Source organism: Plecotus auritus (genome assembly GCF_963455305.1).
Source record: "Plecotus auritus genome assembly, chromosome: 8".
In the NCBI taxonomy this organism is placed as follows: domain Eukaryota; kingdom Metazoa; phylum Chordata; class Mammalia; order Chiroptera; family Vespertilionidae; genus Plecotus; species Plecotus auritus.
Genome location: NC_137782.1, coordinates 10,743,147 through 10,766,317, shown reverse-complemented (window position 1 = coordinate 10,766,317; position 23,171 = coordinate 10,743,147). Strand labels below are relative to the sequence as shown.

The following is a 23,171-nucleotide window of genomic DNA, read 5'->3' as shown; positions in this document are numbered from 1 at the left end:
TCATTTTAAAGCAGATAGAAAACGCCATAGTAGGCACACAGCTATAAAAATCAGAATTGGATCACCCCATGGAAGGTCATAAACATGCGTTCCCTCCTTGCTGGCCTCTGGCCCAAATCCTATTGGCTCCTGAGGATCCGGTTCCAAACCCACCGCCCTCCATGAAGCCCTCCCCCACCCCGCTTCCCAGGCCGAGACAGGCAATGACCCAGAGTCAGGAGATGATGCCATAAGCCTAGGGCTCCTCTCATCCATTTTTTAAAGCGATAGACAGGAATACCACCTCGTTTCGAGGTGATATTTTACTGCGCTTCACTTGATTGTACTTCCCAGATATCAGGTCGTGTTTTCTTTTAATAAACTGAAAGTGTGCGGGAGACCCCTTGTTGAGCAAGTCTATCAACGCCATTTTTCCAACAAGCTCAGATGATGGTTAGCATATTTTAGCAACAAAGTATTGTAGCAAGAACGAGGCATGTACATTGTTATTTTTTTAGACATAACGGCATGGCACACTTAATAGACGACCGCATAGTGTAGACGTAACTTTTGTATGCACTGCAAAACCAAAACACCCATGTGACCCGTCGTATGTGGTGGCCTGGACCCACACTCCGCATCTCCGAGGTCTGCCTGTGTCCAGGCGACGGTTCCAGTCTCCCAAACGAACAAAGCCACGCCTACCTGCCATCTGGCCCCTTTGCAGTTACCCTTTGCAGAAGCCCAAGTGCTCAGCATAAAGACCACTCCTGCCCGGAGGGCTCGCCGCCTGGGTTAAACCAACAACTCGGAAATAAAATGAGCCATTAGAGGAAGTTGTAAAATTTCACACAGGGCAAGGCACTCCGTATTTATATTGCACTTAAATGAAGCACCACATGGGGCCTTGGCTGGCCTTTTGGTAACTCTGAATTATTCAGCACTTCCCTGATGTATTGCTAATTAAGATCTAACCCTAAGGCACAGACCCGGGTCGGGTCGGAAGGCTGCATTACCCCTTCCCACCTCCAACAGCATCTGAGGCAGACCCCTCTCGCCCTGGGCCTCCCCCGCTCCGCGGCCAAAGCACGCAGAAGGGCCTGCATCCCTCCAAGTCACCCTTCATGGACAGCGAAGGAAGTAACGTGGGAAACCTGGCGACAAGGTGAATGACTGAGGCCCTTCCGGAGCCGGCGGTCCCAGAAGCCTCGGGAAAGGAGGACAGTCCTAACCCCTGGCGCTTTGGAACATGGGCTGCCTCCTCCTTTGACAAGCCAACTCCCTTTGTCTCTGTACCGGAAGGGAACAGCTGCCCCCACTGAGGGCCTTGTCTGAGTCTCCATCCCCTGCAGTCCGGACACAGCCTGGGCCTTCCCCGACCCCCTGCCCCTCAGCTATCCCAGTCCCACCTGTGACCCTGGGTAAAAACGAAAGGCATGTGAATCAAGTATACCCCTCAGTAACAGTGTGTTACTATTCGCTGAGTCGTCGTGATAAATGTAGCATACTACTGTAAGATGCTCACAGGCATGGGGTACATGGCAACTCTCTGTAATAGATTTACAGGAAAACTGCAAATATAAGACTTCTAAAATTAAAAGTTTATTTTAAAAAATAATGACAGCACAAAATGCTGATGAGGATGCAGAAAAACTGGATCACTCAGACATTTGGCAGTTTCTTTAAAAAAAAAGAACCATGAACAACCATACAACCCAGTATCTGCACTTCTGGGATTTATCTCAGACATTAAAACGTAACATCCACCCCAAAACCTGTACGTAAATGTTTATAGCAGCTTTATTCATAACAGCCATACCTGGAAACCACCCATGTGGGTGAACAAACATGGTACACCTGTACCATGTAATAATCAGCAATAAAAAGACGAATCGTCAATACACACGCCAGCCTAAATAAATCCCCACAGAATTCTGCTGAGTGAGAAAAAAAGCCAATTCACACGTTGAAATCCTAACCCCCAAAGCGAGGGTCTGGGGAAGGGGCCTTTGGGAGGTGGTTAAGGCACCGGGGGGCGGGGGGGCCCCTCACGAGTGGAATCAGTGCCTTATAAACGAGGCCCAGAGTTCCCGCGCCCTCTCTCAGCCGCGTGAGGCGAGAGCAGAAGAGCCGCTGGCAACCCGGGAGAGACCCGCATGGAGCCTGACCCGGAGCCTGACCTCGGGGCCCGATCTCGGGCTGCCAGCCTAGGGCGGTGAGAAACCTCTGCCGCTGAGAATCGCCCAGTGTCTGGCAGTTTGGTACCGCAGCCCAGCTGGACTGAGATACCATCCTTAAAGTAACCTTTATTTTGTTTTTATTTTAAATGTATTTTTATTGGTTTCAGAGAGGAAGGAAGAGGGGGTGAGAGACAGAAACATCAATGATGAGAATCATTGATCCACTGCCTCCTGCACGCCCCCCACTGGGGATTGCGGGCATGTGCCCTTGACCTGTATCGAACCCGGGACCCTTCAGTCTGCAGGCTGATGCTCTATTCAGTGAGCCAAACCGGCCAGGGCCCTTAAAGTAACTTTTAGGAAGTTACTTTATTCTAAAGTAAACTGGGACTCAGGCATCAATAGACATTTTATGTTGCTAAGCATGACTTACTTTTCTTATCATTATGTTTCATGTTGGGTGCCACTTTTATTATCACAGATGGAGATGATCTCTCCACCTCAGAACGGCATCGCAATTAGGAAGCTCCGATCTAGTCCCTAACTTCCACCCCAAAATAAGCGCTCTCCCTGACCGGCTCCTGTCGCCCTCCCAGCTCAGGGCGGATGATCGGAACAATCCTCGGGGTAAGCTCCATCCCAGCCCCACCAGGGCCTGGGCCCCTGCTCCGTGGATGCCACGCGCAGCGCATCTCCCTTCCGCACACCCCACCCTTGAGCAGAACTCAAGGGGCTACGGGAAAGCTAATGCATCGGAGGCAGTCTTAACAGAAACTGGATCTGCAACAAGGTGAAGTCCATGACCTTCTAACGCTAAACCTCTGTCTCGATGACTCGTGAGCGTTTCTATGACTCAAGGTTTATGACACATAAATCTCAACTTTACATTCTGATTGCTGGTCCCCATATCAGCAATGAATGGAACGCACACCAAAAACAAAAACAAAACCAAAACCTCATGTGGGGCCAGGAACCCTTCCTTAATCTTCCAGTTTCCTTCCTACCATTATTTTCCTTTCATTCTCATTCCCAACAGGACTCGGGTAAATCCGACTGCTTCTATTTAACACATACAAAAACTAAGGAGAGAGCCCTAACCGGTTTGGCTCAGTGGATAGAGCATCGGCCTGTGGACTCAAGGGTCCCAGGTTCGATTCCGGTCAAGGGCATGTACCTTGGTTGCGGGCACATCCCCAGTAGGGAGTGTGCAGGAGGCAGCTGATCGATGTTTCTCTCTCATCAATGTTTCTAACTCTCTATCCCTCTCCCTTCCTCTCTGTAAAAAATCAATAAAATATATTTAAAAGAGAGAGAGAGAGAGAGAGAGAGAGAGAGAGAGAGAGAGATTGAGCCACTTGCCCAGGTGTTCACAGCAAGAAAAGGGCATAAACGGAAGAAGCCTGACTCCCTTCCCAGCTTCCTCTGCCTCAGTCCCGGGCCCACCATTAATAGTCCTGTCAGCTTATCGAATTTTCTTCCTTGCTTTCCTAAGATCGCAAGATTGCATTATAAGGGGCAGGAACACAAGGTCGCAAGCAGCAGGCGGGAGGAAAGGCATGCATGTGGCCTCTCCTTGGAAGGAAGACCGTGCAGGAAACCCAGCATTCCCCCGTCGCCTCCACTGCTCACACCTGTTTCAGAAGTGAAGGCTGCAAACTCGCTCACCACTGTTCAGCCCACACCTGCCTCCCAGACGCTCCCTCAGCGAGCGAGCATCCCTCAGGGAGGACTTCCAGGCCCTTGGGGAAAAACCTCACAGAAATACCAGACTCTCAAATGCTGGGCTGACAGCCCTGGGCGGGCCTGTGCTCTTCACACCAGCCAGCTCCGAGTGCCTGTCGCGAAAGGCACTGGGTCTCTGCCCTCGTGGATAAGGTGGGGAGATAAGGCAAACACGCAAAAAGTTACGCAAATCACCCAAGAAATAAACACCCGTGCAGACCGACGACAGAGCGGAGGCCTTGAGGAGGATGAAAGCGAATGCCAAGACCATGGAATGAATAGACATTATTTATAGTAACTGCTTCAGGCGACAGAGAAGAGGTTCCCTTGGGCTTCGTCAGGGAGGGTCTCTGGGAAAAGCTATAGTTTGACCTTGGCCTGGAGAGACAGAATGAGCGTAGAAACAGAGAAGGAAAGAATATTCCAGGTAGAATCGGCATGGATGCAGAAGAATTCAAGGTACGTCCAGGAGAAAGTGGACTGGTCCTGCCAGTGGGAGAGATGGAGCCTACAAGGCCATCATCAACCGACAGCCTCCGTCAGGAAGCTCTGGCTCCAGAAAGGCTTCCAGCCGGCTTCCCCAGGACCCCTCTGCCGTGTGACATGAAGTCCAGAGTCCTGGTGACGTCCAGGGCTCTGCCAGCCTGAGGCACGGCCGCAGAGGGGAGAGGTGTGTTTTGTTTTTTAATCTATCCTTACTGGTTTCAGAGAAGAAGGAGAGGGAGAGAGAGACAGAAACATCAATGATGAGAGAGAATCATCGGTGGCTGCCTCCTATGAGCCCACAACCCAGGCAGGTGCCCTGACCAAAGTTGAACCATGACCTCCTGGTTCATAGGTTGACACTCAACCACGGAGCCACTTTGGCTGGGCGGGGAGAGGCTTTGTCAAGATCAAACTTCGGTCATGAAGTCAAAATGGGGAGTGGTGGACCCTGGCTGGGGCACCAGCCACCACCGATGACTCCCACTGGCTGCGAGCTGAGCACTGCCCACGGATCCCCCCCTTAGCACAGACCTGAGACAGAAGATCCCAGGGGGAACGCTCCTGTCACAGCAAATCCAAAGCCGGGTTTGGAACTACAGCCACCGCGCTTCCTCCCTGTGCCTGTTTCCGTTACTCCATCCTCTCCTCGCTGCTTAGGATACAAATGGCAACTCAGTGTTCACTCCGCGTGCGCAGCCTACACAGCCTAATAGGCTGCAAGCTGGGAAAACAACCACAATCCTGCAACTCGTGCACGGGACTCCGATACAACCAGCTACCGAGAATCCAGGAAACCACACACACACACACACACACACACACACACACACACACAGAGCAAGTACTCGGGAGCCGGTCCTCCCACTCCCCTCACCACATTCACCACCAGGATGCACAGAGTAAGTGCAAGTATGTCACTTGCCCGTTCACGCCAGCTCCCTCTTCATCTTCCCTGCCCCCGAGGGCCCTGGTGAACAAGGAAAATGACAACCGAAGGGAAGCACAACTTGTAAAGCGTAGAGTGTATGTGTCTGAAAATATAAGATACCGCTTTAAGAGCGAAGAGCTGATAGGCATGGCTCAGTGGTTGAGCCTTGTCCTATGAACCAGGAGGTCACGGTTCAATTCCCGGTCAGGGCACATGCCTGGATGGCAGGCTTGATCCCCAGTGTGGGGCGTGTAGGAGGCAGCCAATCAATGATTCTCATCATGGATGTTTCTCTCTCTCTCTCTCTCTCCCTCTCCCTTCCTCTCTGAAATCAATAGAAACATTTGTAAAAAAGAGTGAGGAGCTGGCATTTTCTGAAGGAAATAAAGCAGAAGCTAACCCACCGTGGACTCCTCCAAGGAAGGGCCGTGGCACACGCAGACACTGATGCACCGGCGTGACGAGGAAAACGCCCCATTTCTCTCGCCTGCGTGTACAAGTGCCTCCCGAGGGTGCTGGCCGTGTGCCTGTGCAGACAGGCCGCAACCTCAGAAGGGGTCTGACCTCAGCGCAGGCCCTGCACCTGGAAGGCCACACCACGCCAGGGCTCCACCCGTGACAAGCAGAGAGGTGGCCTGGCAGGCAGGGTAGTCGGCGGCCGCCGGCGTGACAGGACATCAGCACCTCTTGGCTCTGTCCCTGATCCATGCCCACTCTGAAGCTAAGTCATCAGCTCCCCGGGCACTGCAGGGACCTGGCGTCTACAAGAAGGCAAACCAGGTCTGAGCCAGCCTCTGAGGGGATCTGGTCCCAGGTCCGAGCCAGCCTCTGAGGGGATCTGGTCCCAGGTCTGAGCCAGCCTCTGAGGGGATCTGGTCCCAGGTCCGAGCCAGCCTCTGAGGGGATCTGGTCCCGCCTGGCTGCAGCGGCCTTTGGCCTTTCTCCTTCTGGGTTGAGCAGAGTAACCTCAGCCGAGGGGGGGGGGGGGGGGGGCAGTCCATAGAGCGCAGCCCCGCCAGGCGGCAGCACCCACCTTTTTCTTTCAAGCCCCTCCTCCCCCCAAACACCCTTCCTCTCTCTAATCTCCTTCATTCTCATTCCTTTCTGTCTGCACCCAAATTTACAGCCTACACATGGCTTCATCCCATAGGAACGGTAACAGATGGCCCCTTTATGTTGCCTTTCTCCCTCCCACCACAAAGTACCCACCGCCCAAACGTGGGACTAGAGCATTTGAAGCCATTTTATACTAAATCCATAAAGCTTTGTAATTCCCATTCTTTTTTTTTCTTTTTTCTTTTTTTTTAATGAGGAAGAATCATTGTGTTCCCCAAGAATCACTGACCGGCTGCCTCCTGCACACCCCACACTGGGAATCGAGCCCGCAACCCGCGCATGTGCCCTGACAGGAATCAAACCGTGACCTCCTGGTTCAAAGGTTGACGCTCAACCACGAGCCACGGTGGCCAGGCCCCATTCTTAGAATAAATTCAAGTGAGGTGGAGCCTGTTTCTCTAAGAGAAACAAAAACGATGAGCCACTTTCTTTAGGTTTACTTTCATAGATCAGCAGAAGCAAGAACAAAATGGTTTACTCCTTCCTTCTTTTACTGTTTATTTGAAATTATTCCTTTTTAACTTAATATATATAAATATATTTTCAACTCCCAGCAGTTTCAAGGTCATAGGGGTCAAATGCCCATGCCCAGCCTGCTCAGACACCTGCAGAGAGGAAGCCCTCACTTCTGCAGCCCAGTTCACCCCTCAGGGGTCTGACTGGCCTGGTGCTCCTGCACCCCAAGCTAAATCTGCCTCCTGCAATGCGTACCCACTGTTGACCACTCTGAGCTTCAGAAGAACCGTCCTGCAGTATCTCAGGATCACATCTCCTTTTCTCCGGATTGCAATTCCTGGGTGCCCCGCTGTTCCTCAATGCCAGAGTCTCCAGGCCTCTCTCTCTGGGCACCTACCTCCGGATGAGCTCCTTTCCTGGGATCCACATCAGAACATACTTGAGCGGAGTCACATCTTGGGAGGAGTAGGGGTTCCACTCTAAAGTCAGCAATAACACAGAGGTCACGCCGCACCAAGTTCTCCCTGAACATCCCTGCTGGTGCCATCACCACAGTGACGCTCCCGCTCCCAGAGGCGGGGACTGCCGCAGGACCAGGACACGGGTGCCCTCCTCCCCTCCATCCTCACCCAGGGCAGAGCCTCTCAGCGGGGACAGGATTTTCTTGTATTTTGTTAGTTTCTTGGAGGTTGTTTGCTTTTGCCTACTGCGCATGGCTGCGTTCCTGACATTTACATGCATCTGTGAGCCAGCAGGAAGGGCCGCTGTTACTTAGGTCTCTTCAAAGGACATCTATATTCTTTGGGTCAAGTTCCACATCCCCTCCACAGCGGGTCCTCTCCACGCCAATGCTTCGTGATGGCCAAACGAAGCCACCACTGGGCTCGGTTCACCCAAAGAACTTTGTAAAGCTCACATGCTGAAGTCTCCGTTTTGCAAAAGAGGGCATAAGGGGGTTAATGTGATCGCAATCTTACCATGGCACACAAAATCGATATCGCTACCCTTCCCTAAAGCCTGAAACAACTGAAGCAGCTACTATTTCTTTTGCCCAGAAGACAATTGTGCTCTCTTATGATCATCCTTTATCATCCGGGTGAAAAAATTACTGGCACAGGTTTCTCGCCTGTGTGTTCCTGGTTACATCTGAAGTCGCCTTTAGAACACCAGCATCAGGCAAAGCAGAGTTAACATATTCATTTCGGATTTAAAAATGCTATTTTACAAGGGAGATTATGAACATCACGCTTTCAAAGAACTTCATGTAACAATCATTTAAAACACTCAAAACAGTAAAACTAAAACAATGACATGAATCAGGACCATCCTAATTTTATGGAAATGAGGCCATCTTACCACACAAACCAACCAACAGTTGCTGCTAAACTAACTTTGTTCTCAAGAATAAGCTGCAACCAAGGACTATGTGGTAGGATGAAAGGTACAGTTCCGTGTACTGGCGGCAGCCTGCAAAGATCCATGCAGATTCTTCATTCTTGGGGTATTACTGCATTTTTCATCTCTGGAGGAATTCATTTTTTAAAAGAAGGGCGTGGTAGTAAACAAACCCCATAAGCGCTAGTAGACATCTTGTTTGGATGTTTATGCACCCCCAGCTTTGCCTTCCTGCCCAAATGGCACGGTGTTTTCTGAGGACCATCCTTTGATATCACTATTTGTTGTTTTCTCCATCTTGAAGGGCTGTGCAAACAGAGCTTCCGCCCTACCCTGCCCCATGCAATCAGCCTGTTTTCCCCCAACCCCCCCTCCCCCGCAAGCAAGTCTCCGGCCCCCAAGGCCAGAGGAGGACAAGCGGTTTTCCAGGTGAACCAACGGGGCTCCTGTTCCAGGGAGCTCTTGTGGAGACTCAGTGGGGGACAGCTCTGCAGGCGGGAAGCCCTGCTGATGGAACTGTGACCCCCGTCACCTGTGTGCTAGACCTGGGACCTGCCCTCCTCCATGCTCAGGCAGGAGACAGAGGGCGTGCTGACGGGCGGACAGGAGTGAGAGCTGCCGTGAGAACTAAGGAATCTCACCAACTTTTTAAAAATTAATTTAGCCCTAGCCGGTTTGGCTCAGTGGATAGAGCGTCGGCCTGCGGACTCAAGGGTCCCAGGTTCGATTCCTGTCAAGGGCATGTACCTTGGTTGCGGGCACATCCCCAGTAGGGGGTGTGCAGGAGGCAGCTGATCGATGTTTCTCTCTCATCGATGTTTCTAACTTTCTATCCCTCTCCCTTCCTCTCTGTAAAAAATCAATAAAATATATATTTAAAAAAATTAATTTATTAATCTTTATTGTTGATAGTAATACAGCTGTTCCCCTTTTTATCACCCCGTTTCCCCTCTCCACCCAGTTCCCACCCCATCCCAGGTCACCAATTTTCTACTCAATGGGCCACATCCCACCAAGCGTATCACCTTGGTCCAATGCCTCTCGATACACTCCGCTGGATGGATACACTCCCCTGGATGGCGCCAAACTGAATATAATTGTGAGCTCCTTAGTAAGAGCTGCATCTCATGCACCTTTCATGCCCAGCACTGTGCCTACATCAAGAAAATCCGCACCTATTTGTCTGTTACACAACACTGCCCAACCCACCGAGACCAGGAGTGGAAGTCACCTCGGCTGTGGGGAGGGCTGTCCTGGCTCACAGGAGCAGCTGAAGATGGAATTCTTGGCACAGACAGCTTGCCTCAGCGCAGAGCTCACAGCCCCAACCGGCATGTGGTGGCATCGATGCTGCCTCTACCTGTGTAACACTCAGATCACCGACGGTACCCCCGAAAACTACCCCCTTCCCCACCGCCGTGCCGTGAACGAGCTGCTAGACTAACCACCATTGGCCACAGGGAGTAAGTACGTGAAAAATCACGATTTCTTTAGGTGTCCACCTTGCACAGTAACCTAACAGAAAAAACCTGAGATGCATAAACACAGCTCAGCGGGGAGGCGCGGCCACTGAGCCCCTGGCAAAGCCCTAGAAGCATGAGGCGCGATTTTACATTCCAGCCTTGAGCCCAGGGCTGACCGACTGGGATCGTGGGCAAAGCAGTCGCGGCCGAACTAATGAGCGGCTGCACTTGGCCCCGGGGTTTCCGACACGGGCTCCTGCTCCTGCTGGTGTCACTTACAGCCCCGCACGGCCCCACTCCGTGGCCGGCACTCAGGCCGTTTCTGATTTCTGAGATGGTTCGCATTGCGACGTGAGCCCAGTTCAGACGGATCCCCTTCGCGTCGGTCCCATTCAGCAAGAACTCTCTACAGGGCTGCGTGTTGTGTAACCCCACGGCAAGCCCGGTGGGGTTTGGTTTCACACAGCCAGTCAGATTGCAGGGATATGAACAGCGGGCGGTCCCGAGGGCCTTTATTAAGGATGGATTACAGAGGTTGAGGAATGTGGGGAGGGGGGGCACGGGGGGAGGAAGCAACTGGAGAAAAAGGACCTAGAACACGTTCAGCAGAGATGGACAAAACCCAAAAAAGAAAAGGGTTATTATTGGGCTGTCTGTCATCGCAGATTGTAAGGTCCCTATCCCAGCACCGTTTTTAGGGTGTGAGAGCAAGCGAGACATGGAAACCATCGCCCGAATCCCAGGCAGGAGTTGATGGTGGTCAGAATCCAGACTAGGAGCTCAGGCGGGAGGGTGCGGGGACCCTAAAGGACCAGGATCTGGCCAGAAAGGAAACCAGGCCCAGCAAAAGCCTCCCCCATCCTCTCTGACGGGGTGAAAGGCAGCATCTACATTTTCACTGGCTCTGGGGGTCCTTCTGAGGTGCCCCCACGTGGGAAAACCATGGCTCCAGTGCCCGCAACCCCCACAGCCTCTGCTGAGGGAAAGGCACGGTTCCCGGGGACTGGGCCATCTTGGGAAGTTCCTGGAGGTGGAGCCACCTGGACCAGGTGCACTCATCAAGAGGCTGCCCTCCACAAAAGCTTCAGAGCTGTTCTGCTTAGGGAGCAGCCATGAAATCACAGGCAGACAGAGGAGCCGATCTAAACGGGGCCTGGAGGTTCAGAAAGGCCTGGTGAGGAGGCAGGAGAAAGGGCAGAGCCAGGGGTAGTACCTGCATCCGGTGATGGCACCCGCGTGGAAGGCAATGCACCCAGCTGCTGGCAGGATAGCCTGGTCCGTACAGTCTCGGGGGGCGCGAGCATCTTTCTGGTTCCCCAGTGCTGTGCCTGTCAGGCCATACTGCTCAGACCGGCCAAAGCCTGGCTCCTGAGAGAGCATCCTCAGAAGAGAGCCCACATCCTGACATGCCCTTGAAGCCAAGCACCCCAAGTGCCAGGAGGGGCTAAAGACAGACCCGGCGTCCGCCAGGGGTGTCCAGGTGGGATGCTCTCTCAGCACAAAGTGGGGGAAGCCCCCCGATTGTAAGCTACGGGACAGTCAGGTCTAGGTCTGAAGCTCTAGGGATGAAGATTTGAGATGATGGGGGAGTCCTCAAAGCCGGAACCTTAATATGCCGTTTGCTCCTTTCTTCCCACACCTCAAAAAGGAAAGCAGGCGCACAGCCCTGGAGCTTCTCCATCAGGGCTGGTGCTCCGCTAGGGAGAGGAGCCAAGGCTGGCGGCGGCCGGCTGCAGAGAGAAGCTACAGTGGCTGAGTGAGCGCTGAGTGAGCGGCCGGAGCCCTTTCCCAGCCCTTCAGACTCTCACCCCACACGCCCTAGGCCTGGGGCTTCCCCAAGGACAAGACTTCTCCTAGCAACAGCTCCCAAGTTCCCCTCTTATCTCATCAGCATGCCCTAAGCTTCTGACCCTGTTCTGCAGATACCGAGCCCGGAGGGTAAGTGGTGCCTAAGGTCACACAGCTGATTAAAGGGGAAAGCAGGGCTCACAATCCAGGCCTACCCAGTCGGAAGGTTATGCTTTTAATCTCTTTTTTCTGCCCCCTTTTCCCCTAGAGTTTATGGTTTTATTGAGGTATAACGCACAATATAAGATTTGCCCTCTTAAGTGTACAGTTCAGGCCTCCGCTCCCTCCCACAACCGCCATTCTACTCTCGTCTCTATGAATCTGACTCCTCTAGGTACCCCATGGACGGGGGATCACACAGTGTGATCCTTTGGTGACTGCAGTATTCACTGACCATAATATCCTCAAGGTTCGCCTGAGGTGTAGCATGTGCCAGGATTTCCTTCTTTGCAAGGCTGAATAACATGCCAACGCAAGGACAGATCGCATCTTGCTTCCCCACTCACCCCGATGGACACTGGATAGCACCTACAACGCTTGGCTACTGTGATTAATGCTATGTTATCCGCCTGTCTCATCTTCTATTCAGCGGCTAACATTACAGGGGAAGGAACATACAAAGAGCTTCCTTCCATCTGCTTTCAAAAGAGCATTTTAGGAAGTGGAATAAACTCTCCATGCGATTATTCAATCAACAGATATCTATTAATGCTTTCCACTTGTCATAACATGAAGGCAATTACATACCCATATATACCCATCTATGTGTGGATATTAATACAATGAAGTGGGACTATAAATCAGTGTTAACTATAAAATTCTGTGAGCCTTAAAGTTTTTAAGCAAACAGACCACAACTGCTACATGCAAATGAGTCTTTTCCAGACAGCCCACCCGAGAGCTCTACGCTGAGGGAGCATGGAGAGCCCTGAGGCCTGGCTGTGACTCTTCCTGCGGAGGAGATACAGGAGAGCACCCGGAAGTCACACTTAGTCCGTAATAGAACTGTGTCAGTCAGTCCCTACCACACTCAACCAGCTCAGCTCTCTGAATAACTCTTGGCTATTTCCCTACCACACTCAAGCAGCTCAGCTCTCTGAATAACTCTTGGCTATTTCCAGGACAGAAAGCCTACATTCCAGGCATAAAGTTATTGCACCATATAAACGAAACAAGGACACACACACCATCAGATTTAAAGCCAATTTCAGCAGAGGTATTGACAGACTCCAGTATCCTCACCCCTCTGCCAAAGAGGCTATCCCGAAAGAAAAAGCATTCGTGCAGATGGGAAGGATCTAGCATGTCTGTTATAAAACTAATCACAGTATAAGGCCCTTCTCATCATTCCAGGGCATGCAGCTTGTTAAATAGTTACGTACGCACACGCACGCGCACGCACACGCACATGCACACGCACACGCACACACACGCCCAATAAAATGACAATTAAAAAGAGCAAGCAGCTTGATAGCAAAGAAACAGTTTGCAGCTGAGGAGACTCGCATTTTCCTTATTTTACAAATTAACGTCAGCCCTCATTAGTGAGTACGGGCCAATTAAGAGTGTGATGAAATCTGATGAGATGAGATGAAGCCATGTCTCTCCTTTTAATGTACGAACACCTCCGTGATGCTTAGTCACACAGCCAATGAACCCCTGGACTGGAAGAACTCAAGGTCAAAAGACTACCCTGCAGGGACCGGTCCTTCCTCTCTGCGTCCTGTATGGGCGCTGACGCACACCCCGGCGGGCGGGGTGCAATGAATAGAAAAGAGGGCCTGAAACTTGGGGTGAAAACTATGAGGAGGATCATCACCGTCCCGATTCACCATTGTCTCCTCTGAAAGCCACCTGCTTTGTCTGCTCTCACAGGAACGACGCAGATTCATGTTTGCCTCAACCCAATCACGCAAATATCGCCGAGTTCTGATGAGATCGCTGATAAAACCTTGAGAGTTAATTGGGAAAAAATAAAGAGCTTATGCTTTTCATGTAAATGATAGGAAGGTTAAGTGCAGAATATATATACGTAGGCGTGTGTACTCAAAATTATGTGTAAAATTAGGATACTCAGAAAGAAGGCAGCTATAGTAACGTTCACATCCACAAACGTTGCTTCGCTGTTATTCCACATTCAAACCTTGTGCCAAGCCTCTGGGCACAGAAATAGGGAACAGATGGGCCCCTCACTGGGTACTCTAAGCCACAATGACAGGAGAAGGCAACGTTAGGGTGCAGGTAGCCCCTGCTGGGAGAAGGCCCTTCCTCGAAGGGCCTTGGCCCGGAAACAGCAGCGCACAGGTGGGCTTTAAACCCACTCAGTGGCATTTACTGTTTCCACAATACGCAAAGCTGACCTGCCCTTCGGCGTGGCTCAGTGGCTGAGCATCAACCTAGGAACCAGGAGGTCACGGTTCAATTCCCCATCAGGGCACAGGCCCGAGCTGCGGGCTGGATCCCCAGTAGAGGGAGTGCAGGAGGCAGCCGATCCATGATTCTCTCTCATCACTAATGTTTCTATCTCTCTCTTCCTTCCTCTCTGAAATCAATATATATATAAAAAGCTGAATCTTGGCAACGGGGCGGGATATGAGCATACGATTCAACCTAGATCGTCAATGAGAGCAGTTTTGCCAATACAGACGCTCAACCATCAATTGCATGCACATAAAAAAGTAAAACGGAGAATGCTAAGTGAAATAAGCCAGGCAGAGGAATAATTTTAAAAATGAAGGAAAAAAAAGTAAAATGGAGAATCAGAAAATCTCAAAGCTTTTTAAAAGTTGGCTTTGGAGCTCATCCTATTTTCTGCAGCATCGCCTTTTCTAGGGTGCGTAATTGGTAAGGTGCGGTAATAAGATGAATGCCTGCGCACTCACCTGCTCTCTAGCAGACGCCAACAGCGCTGCTCCCGCTCCGGCCCCCTCACTGCCCCCTCCGGAGCTACCATTCCAGCTTTCCTTTCCCATTCCCTGGCGTTCCCTGGATTGTTTTGCTGACTTCAGAAATTCATAAAAACAGTCTCATTCTGTATGTATTCTCATCCGAAACACCTTCCGTGACAAGGGCATCGTATAATCAAGTCAGTCACCATGTCCTGAGCCCGCACCACGTCATGGGTGGGACTGCATGGGGACTGGGGGGGCCGTCAGCAAATGCAAGCGGAACCAGAGTCTGAAGTGAAAGGCAGGGCACGCAGCCGAGAGCTGAATACAGCACAATCTGCCAGTTCGGACATCTCACCCTCTCACCCTCCCCCAAAGGCGCACCGTGTGCGGTCACCACGCCCGCGGAACTGGCACGCTGCGGCCCCGGTGCCTTTCTCTCGCAAAGGCTGGTCTCTCGGCTGAACCTCCGAGTGCCGGGTTCTTTGAATTCCATGCAGAGGCATCTGGATGTTCTCAGTACTTTCAGAATTTCATGTCACAATGCATTTGAATCTTACAATGGCCGAAGCTCCCGGGGGAAAAACCAGTAACTTTTCATGACGAGCCTCTTCAGCAAAGGACAGAAAAGCCGACTGGGCCCGTGTCACTGCTAGAACCGCTCGCTCCAGGAAGGCCAGTGCTTTGGAAGTCGGTGGATACATGTAAGTCAGAGGAGCATTCTGAGCCACGAACTGGGCGCGCAGATACATAAGCTTGGTCACTGCCACAGCAAAGAGCACGGTGTCACCGGTGCTCAGCCACACCGGAACCACAACACCAAGAGCCCCTCCGCGTGTCCAAGCTGAGGTGCCCCTGCTGGGAGGGTGGCCACGCTGACACCGAGCGAGGGCGATGGGCTCGCTCTCCATCAGACACGTGCCCAGCTGGTAGGCGGTGAGCAGGGCGCCCCCAGAAAGGGGAAGACCTCTGGCTACGTGGGCGGGTGGGAGAGCGATTCCAGGAGCCTCATCCCAGCTTCTCCACGCATAGCTGAGAAAGGAACACGCCCATGAGGCAGCGATGCCCATTAGACAGCAGGAAAGAGAATGTTCTCGCTGTGGGGCTTTAAGGGGGAGATGGTGCCAGGCAAAGTGCCTGGAAAGCAGGTCGTTGAAAGGATGGTTACATTTACAATCAGAAATAATCTTACTCTCTCGTTTGTACACATACGCATGTACATCTCTCTCTTTTGTTACACTGTTACACCCTTTTTACTTTTTTTGGCTAATCCTCACCTGAGGATATTTTTTTCCATTGCTTTTCAGTGAGTGGGAGGGGGAGGGGGAGAGAGAAACATGATGTGAGAGAGGCACATGGATTAACTGCCTTCCACACAAGCCCCAGGAGGGGGTGGGGAGCGAACCAGAAACCCGGATACCTACCCTTGACCAGGAATCGAACCCACAACCCTCCCGTGTGCAGTCCGATGCTCTAACCACTGACCAACACCAGCGGGGCCAGTTAGCCCTTTTTGAAGACGGGAACCTCTCTGGGGGCCTATATTTGGGACACTTTTTTTTTTAAGAGAGAGAGGGAGAGAGAAAGAAAAATCATCGGCTTGGCCACTGTGGCTCAGTGGTTGAGTGTCCACCTATGAACCAGGAGGTCAGGGTTCAATTCCCCATTAGGGCACGTGCCTGAGTTGTGGGCTCAATCCCCAGTAGGGGGTGTGCAGGAGGCTGGGGGTCAATGATTCTCTCTCATCATTGATGTTTCTATCTCCCTCTCCCTTCCTCTCTGAAATCAATAAAAATATATTTTTTTTAAAGTATGAATGAGATATTTAGCATTCACGTTTGTACTGCAGCTTGGAAATCTGGTGTTGTATGCTCCCAGCTCATCCCTGTAGGGGCCACCTCACCTCAAGTGCCCAGCAGCCACCTGAGACCACCCTAGTGTCAGGTCCAGAGGCCACACACAAGTGGTTAAGAGTAGCTGTTTCTGGGAGGGGGCACGGAGCCTTGCCTTTCCTGCCCTGTATGAGTTGTTCCAATGATCATTCGTATTAACAGGGGAAGGGGGCACATGGTGAAAACTGCTTTTTCCTTGTCCTTTAAACCTATAACAGCAGACAGAAAGCACAGCCTAAGTCTGCAACGTCTTCCAGACTGTCCCTGCTCCTTCCCAGGGGAGGTGGGGGCGTGGGATCCTTTTCCCGCCGGCCTTGGTTGTCTCCTGATTTGTAGTAATTCTTCCCTGTCACCCGGTCCCTGTGACAAATCCCGCTGCAGGACACAGGGAGGGTGGGGAGAAATCCTGTCTGTACTGTGATAAACACACCTGGGGAGGCGGTATTTGGATTCTATATTGTAAGCAGTGTAGTTTATAGCTGAACCTTACCACAGAAAACGACAGTATTTTTCTTAATCTTGCCAGAATCCAGAATGTCTAGTTTCCACTCCGAGGTGCCTTGGCCCCTGACGGAGAGAATGCCATCTCTGTGGAAGCAAAGTTAAGTGCAGTAATATACTTCCACTCCAACCAGACCTGGGGCTTCAGGGAGCCTCTGATGGGGACTCTGCTGCAGCTAATGAAATGCAGTATTAGGCACACTTTAACCAACAGCAAACAGGAAGAAACTGACAGCTAAAAAGCAAGCTTTTCCAAGAGGCCCGAGTGGGGAACCTGGGTGTCCGCAAATGGCTACAGAAGTTCCAGCAGGACTTGGGGGGATGAGGGTTCAGGGGGACCTAGGGGACAATCTTCCAAACAAGCCCCTAAGGCAGAGCTCGATACACACTGGAGGCTCCCCGAGTGTTCCATACAGCCTCTGTCCTCCCCATCTCAGCCCAACTGGGAGATGTGACATGAGAAAGACTACCAATGGGGGGCGGGGTGCAGGTCACGCTTGTTTGGTGCATACAGGCAACAGGCAGGCAGAGGACAGGCCCTGTGAACTGACAATTTGCACGGAAACTCTGAAATTCTGATGGTTACCGGCAGGCCCACGTAGGGCCCACTGGCTTTCTAGGCCCACCTGAGAGGGGAAAAGGGGGGGGGGGGCTCGGGGGAGGGAAGGAGTGGTACCGGGAGAAACCTGCATGACCTGATCCATAAGGAAGAGACAGTTAGAGGACACAAGCACAAAAGGACTAGCCCCAAACGGAGCCTTCGAGTAAAGGCCCTTGTGCTCAAAGCCATCCCCTAGCAGCACCCCAAAAACCAGCACCTGTCCATTAACACCCAAGCAGGAAAGGATTACTTAAAGGTAGGTTTCCGTCTGGTGATTTCCAGTCACTCCGCTGGCGAGAAGCATGCCGAAAAGCGTATCACTTGAAAGAGCAATATTTAAAATTTCATCCAGCCCTGGCTGGTTTGGCTCAGTGGACAGAGCATCGGCCTGTGGACTGAAGGGTCCCGGGTTCAATTCCAGTCAAGAGCACATGCCCGGTTGCAGGAGGCAGCCGATCAATGATTCTCTCTCATCATTGATGTTTCTATCTCTCTCTCTCTCTCCCTCTCCCTTCCTCTCTAAAATCAATAAAAAAAAATTTAAAAAAAAATTTCATCCAGAACCACCCTTGTGTAGGAGAAGACTTGCATTCCTCAGCCCGAGGCAGAGGTTATGGATTTGACACTTTAAAAATCAGACTATTTTCGGCAATTATCTTCATTAAACTGTCCTCGCCATGCTTGCACATGTGTGGGACCTGTACAGATTACATGAGCCCACACTCTTTTCCTGTGGGTTGGAAACAAAGCCGTAACACTTGCCAGTTCCGTGTGGCTCATGAGAGAGCCCTGGCCAGCCCCGCCTTGCTGGAAGAGTGGAGGGGGCTGACTCACTTTGACATCACCCTCCGAGTGTGGGGCGTGCGCTCGATGTCCTTTTCCCACCCAGGGAAGCCTCAACACCAAGGAAGTGATTTCTCGAGGGCGAGGTGTTGGGTCTTCCGAAAGCAGGAATGCTTTGTAATGGGAAGTGCCCTTTGCCAACGACTAAAATCAACTCCAAAAGGAATACATCCACATCGCACGCGAGCTGCCGGTTGGAGAGCTGACTGAAAAAGAGGAGAGCAGCAACATGGAGGGAGGGGGAAGGAAGAAGTCTTCTCTTAGATAACCGGGAACAGACTAGCAGATTAAGTCAGGCGTCCTGGAACTACGGCCCGCGGGCCACATGCGGCCCGCCGAGGACATTGATCCAGCCCGCTGGGTGCCGCTGCCTGTCCTGCTTAGCAACCCACTCATCCCGGGCCCGCAGTGCGCATAGGAATTTGTTCATAGTTGTTGTTTTTTTAAACTATAGTCCGGCCCTCCAATGGTCTGAGGGACAGTGAACTGGCCCCCTGTTTAAAAAGTTTGAGGACCCCTGGATTAAGTCCTTACCTGAAACCCTGAGACTGTGTATACTTACAGCTCACTTATAGACGGAAATATGGGTCTTATTCCAGTAATAACATCTGTCTCATTTCAATAACATCTGTCTCATTTCAATAACATCTTCCAGCTGTATCGCCAAAGCAACAGGTCCAATCAATAAAGGGCCTTAAAATTTCCATCCCAGTTATAAATGCTGTTGGTGCAATGGGTAATTATTTCCATCCTGCATAATCCATTGAAGTGCGTGCCTGGAGCCAGCGTCCTCCTTAGACAAGCCCACGAGCAGGTTAAGAATGAAAGGGAACACTGGCCATTTTGATGCTGTTCTAACATGAGCAGGTCATCTCCTCAGAAACGCAGAGAATCAGAGCAGCACGCAGTTTCTCTGTGTACCTTATGATTCATGTGCGCCCTGAGAATCCAGCCTAGCAAGTGAGGTGATGATGGTCAGACAACAATGCGGCTGCTTCTCACAGGCAGGCACGGGTGTTTCGCTGCCGGAGAGAAAAGCCACTGCCCCAAACACAAGCTGGACGGGCTGCGTAGGCCACAGAAACACCTGCAGTTCAGATTCCTACATCGAACAACGCTTAAGAGCTAGAAACCCATTACCAGAGCAAGGCCCAGTCCCCCACAGCCCCAGGGAGAAACCCTAACGACTCCTTCTGGATGATGCCACACCCTCACACGAATGAAGCCTCATGTCTGGCGTGTCCCCCGTTACCTCCTCCTGGTGAGCCGTGTTGCCCACCTCCTGAATTGGGGACTAGCACCTACAACTTGAGGGCAGACTCCCGCTAACGCACCATTCCAGGTTAGCCTGCAATATGCTCGTTTCTAATTAAGACTGAATGTGTTTTCCTCTGAAGTGTTATCTTTGGAAGCAATCCAATGTTCATTCTCATCTTTCAAAGTGAGAACTGAGGAGGGCTCCAAATGTGAAGGGCTCACTCCGCTGCCCATCAGCTTCATAAAACAGCCGTCACTCAGGCCCGATGAAAGGACTTGGTGATGCGCTGCAGGTACATTCACCCCATCACTCGTGCTCCTTGGGGGCGCGACCGGCAACTTGGAGCGCTTTGTGTGACAGAGCTCAGCGCTTTACACTCAGGTTCGGGTTTCCCCTGCACCCCTGGTCCCAGGCCCCAGAGAAGTCCCTGAGGCCGGCTTCACGGAAAGAGCGGAAGCCTGAGCTCAGGAGCTCCGCCCCGGGTGAAGGGGGTGGGGGAAGAGCCCTTCCAAAGCCGAAGCGCCTGAGGGGGTCACGCACCGGCTGGAGCCTCAGCCCCTCCTCTCCCATCTGTCAGGGCAGGTGGGAGTGGGGGGGGTGTCCGAGGTAGCTGAGAGCCCACCCCAGACAGATGACACCCTCGGTGGCCACCTCGTGCCCTCCAGTCCGGCCCCGCCCCCCTCCCCCGAAAGGAGGCGGCATTAGAAAATTCGCCAAAGGAAAAGAAGCCGGCCCACCCGCAGGAGGTCTCGCCCACGCGAGGCGGCGACACGGACCCGCCAGGTGAAGAAGCGGAAGTAGCTCTCCCCCTCTGCGCAGACCGGCGGCCCGGCCGGGAGCTGGGGCTCGCACCCCCACTCCCCGGCCCCCACCCCCACCCCTCTCAGCACCCGGACGTGCGCACGGACACAGTCAAGTGTCCCGGCCACAACACAGGCGAAGCGTCGGGACATCCGAAACTTATTTTAAGAAGAGAGGGGGCCGGGGTGCGTCTTTATAGGCCCCTGTCCCCCCACCCCAGCGCCAAGCTGAAACCGGAGGGACCCCGAGGGGCTCGGCCACGGTGCTCGGGAAGCGGCTGGTCCCAACTTTCCCCACAGCCACTGCGTGGAAGCGCGAGTGTCCGCCCGCCGCCCTTGTCCCCACGCTTCCGCCCCACCTGGCAGGCACCTGGAACCCCTTCTCCCCCCCCCCCCCTCCGCGTTACGCCGACCCCTCCCCGCAGCAATGAAGCCGCCCGGCGTGCGCTCCCGCGGGTGGCGAACACGCTGCCTCGCCTCGGAGATCCCGGGAGCACCTCGCGCTGCCCCACGGCTTCCCCCTCCCCCACCCCGCCTCCGGCCGCCGCACCCCAGACACCAGGTTGGGACCCCTTCTCTCTCCACCCCCAGGTGGAGGAACTGCCCCCCAAGTCCGGGGTCCCCCTCGCTGGTATGCGGGAGGAAAGGACGCCTCGGACACCTTAGGAGGTCGCCTCGAGAGCTCAGGCTGCAGAGCACCTGGGTGGGGTCCCGACCCCGATGGGCGCCCCCGCGGGGGGCTGTCCCCACGCACTGCCCGGGAGCTGGCGGCGACGCCCCGCGGCTCGCCGTCGGACTGAGTTGGGGGCGTCAGGGGCAGAGCCGAGGCCGGGCGTGCGGGCGCTCCCGGCCAGCAAACTTTCTCCAGCGCCCGAAGTTCAGGGCGCTGCGGAGACGACAGGAGGGTGGGGGAGGGCTCCGGTCGCGCTCCGACTCCCCGAGCCGCGGAGCGGGCGCCCGGGTTCGCGCTGGCCCGCCGCGCCGCCCTCACCTGCGCCCCCGCCGCGCCCGCGCCCGCGCCCGCACCCACCTGGCTGTAGAGCTCGCTGAGCGACATGACCCGCGGCCGGCCGAGCCGGGGCGCCGTGCCCGCGGACGGCCTCGCTCGCGCCCGGGCGCAGGCGGGTCGGCTCCTCGGCCCCGGCGGCTCAGTCCGCGGCCCGCCCGCCTGGCGCCATCTTCCCGGGCTGGGGAGAGTTTGTGCTCCGCGTCCCTGTGCCCGACCTGCCCGCCGGCTTCCTGGAGGCGCCGCGGCCGGCAGCTCCCAGCCCGCGACCTTTACTCCCGCGGCGGCGTCCTGCGGCCGGGCCGGAGGGGCGGGCGGGCGGGCGGGCGGGCGGGGGAGGAGCGGCCGCTCCCCGCGCAGGTATGGGAGGAGGTGCGCGCGCGGGCGAGGGAGGAGGCAGGGCGGGCGTGGGAGCCGGCGGCCCGGGCGCTGCCGCCGCCGCCGCCTGGCGCCCTGCAGGGCCGGGCTGGACGCGCCCTCCCGCCCCCCGTCGCCGCGGGGTCCTCCTGGCCCGGGGCGGGGAGGGCGGGCGCGGGCCGCCCCCTGCTGGACGCGGGCGCAGCGGGACAGGTGCGCGCCGGTGCCGCACCTGCCGCCCTCGCTCCGGTCCACGCGGCTGTGCCCGGGAGGCGGGGCGGGGACGCAGTGCAGACCAGGAAAAAGGGGGAAGAGCCAGAGAGGGGCCGAGAGGAATAAAAGGCGATGTCTACAGCAGCTAGTGTTTTCTTTACTAAAACCCAGTCGTGTCGTGGATGGTTGCTAGGGTGTCTTGGCTCTGCCACGGATCGTCTCCCGCCGAGCTGAACGCCCTGCGTTCTCAGAAAGGTGGGGCTGGATCACTCCACTTGGCGGTTTTCCCCGCAGCTTCCAGGTGGGTTTCCACCACCCAGCTCAGAAGGGTGCGTGCTTTTCCAGGAAGTCTACACTTTCTCTCCTCTCCCCGCACATTCCCCGCCCCTCTCCCGCTACCCACCACATGCTGCGGCTTTGCCTCCTCTGCCAGTGCGCTGGCTGCCCGCAGCCGCTTCACTCCCTCTTCTGCTTCAGCAGAGCAGACATTTCAGCCCCGGCCCGCAGCGGACAGCATCGGCCCACGCACCAAAGGGTCGCGGGGTCTATACCCAGTCCAGAGCAGAAGGCAGTGAATCAATGTGTCTCTCGCACATAGGTGTTTCTCCCTCTCCCTGGACCGCTCCTCTTTGTCCCCTTTACTCTCTCAAAAAAAATTAATGGAGCCAAAACCGGTTTGGCTCAGTGGATAGAGCGTTGGCCTGCGGACTGAAAGGTCCCAGGTTCGATTCCGGTCAAGGGCATGTAACTTGGTTGCGGGCACATCCCCAGTAGGAGGTGTGCAAGAGGCAGCTGATCGATGTTTCTCATCGATGTTTCTCTCTCATCGATGTTTCTATCTATCCCTCTTCCTTCCTCTCTGTAAAAAATCAATAAAATATATGTTTAAAAAATTAATGGAAAAAGTATTCTCTGTGAGAAATAACAACAACAAAGAATTTCAGCCAAAACGGAAGATAAAGAAAAGAGTAGACATGCCCTCGTCGGTTTGGCTCAGTGGATAGAGCATCAGCCCTGGGACTGAAGCAGCCGGGTCAATTCCGGTCAAGGGCATGGACCTCCTTTGCAGGCTCAATCCTGGCCCTGGTTGGAGGCATGCGGGAGGCAACCATCGCTGTGTCACTCTCACATTGATGTGTCTCTCTCTGTCTCTTTCTCTCCCCTCCTCTCTCTCTAAAAATCAATGGGAAAATACCCTCGTGTGAGGACAAAAAAATTTTAAGGAGTAGACATTTCAGC

General features: G+C 53.8%; 1 protein-coding gene across 2 annotated transcripts in view; it reads right to left on the bottom strand.

Annotated features, from left to right (window-relative positions):
* MYO5B (myosin VB) overlaps nt 1–21,602 on the bottom strand; it is a 223,144-nt gene extending 201,542 nt beyond the window's left edge. Inside the window, exon 1 of one of the 2 annotated variants that reach the window (XM_080684268.1) lies at nt 21,387–21,602. In XM_080684268.1, the coding sequence (XP_080540394.1) occupies nt 21,387–21,413 (27 nt within the window). In that variant the 5' untranslated portion in view covers nt 21,414–21,602. The remainder of the gene's footprint in view (nt 1–21,386) is intronic. The other variant, XM_080684267.1, reaches the window with a different exon arrangement.
* Nucleotides 21,603–23,171: the final 1,569 nt, after the last annotated feature.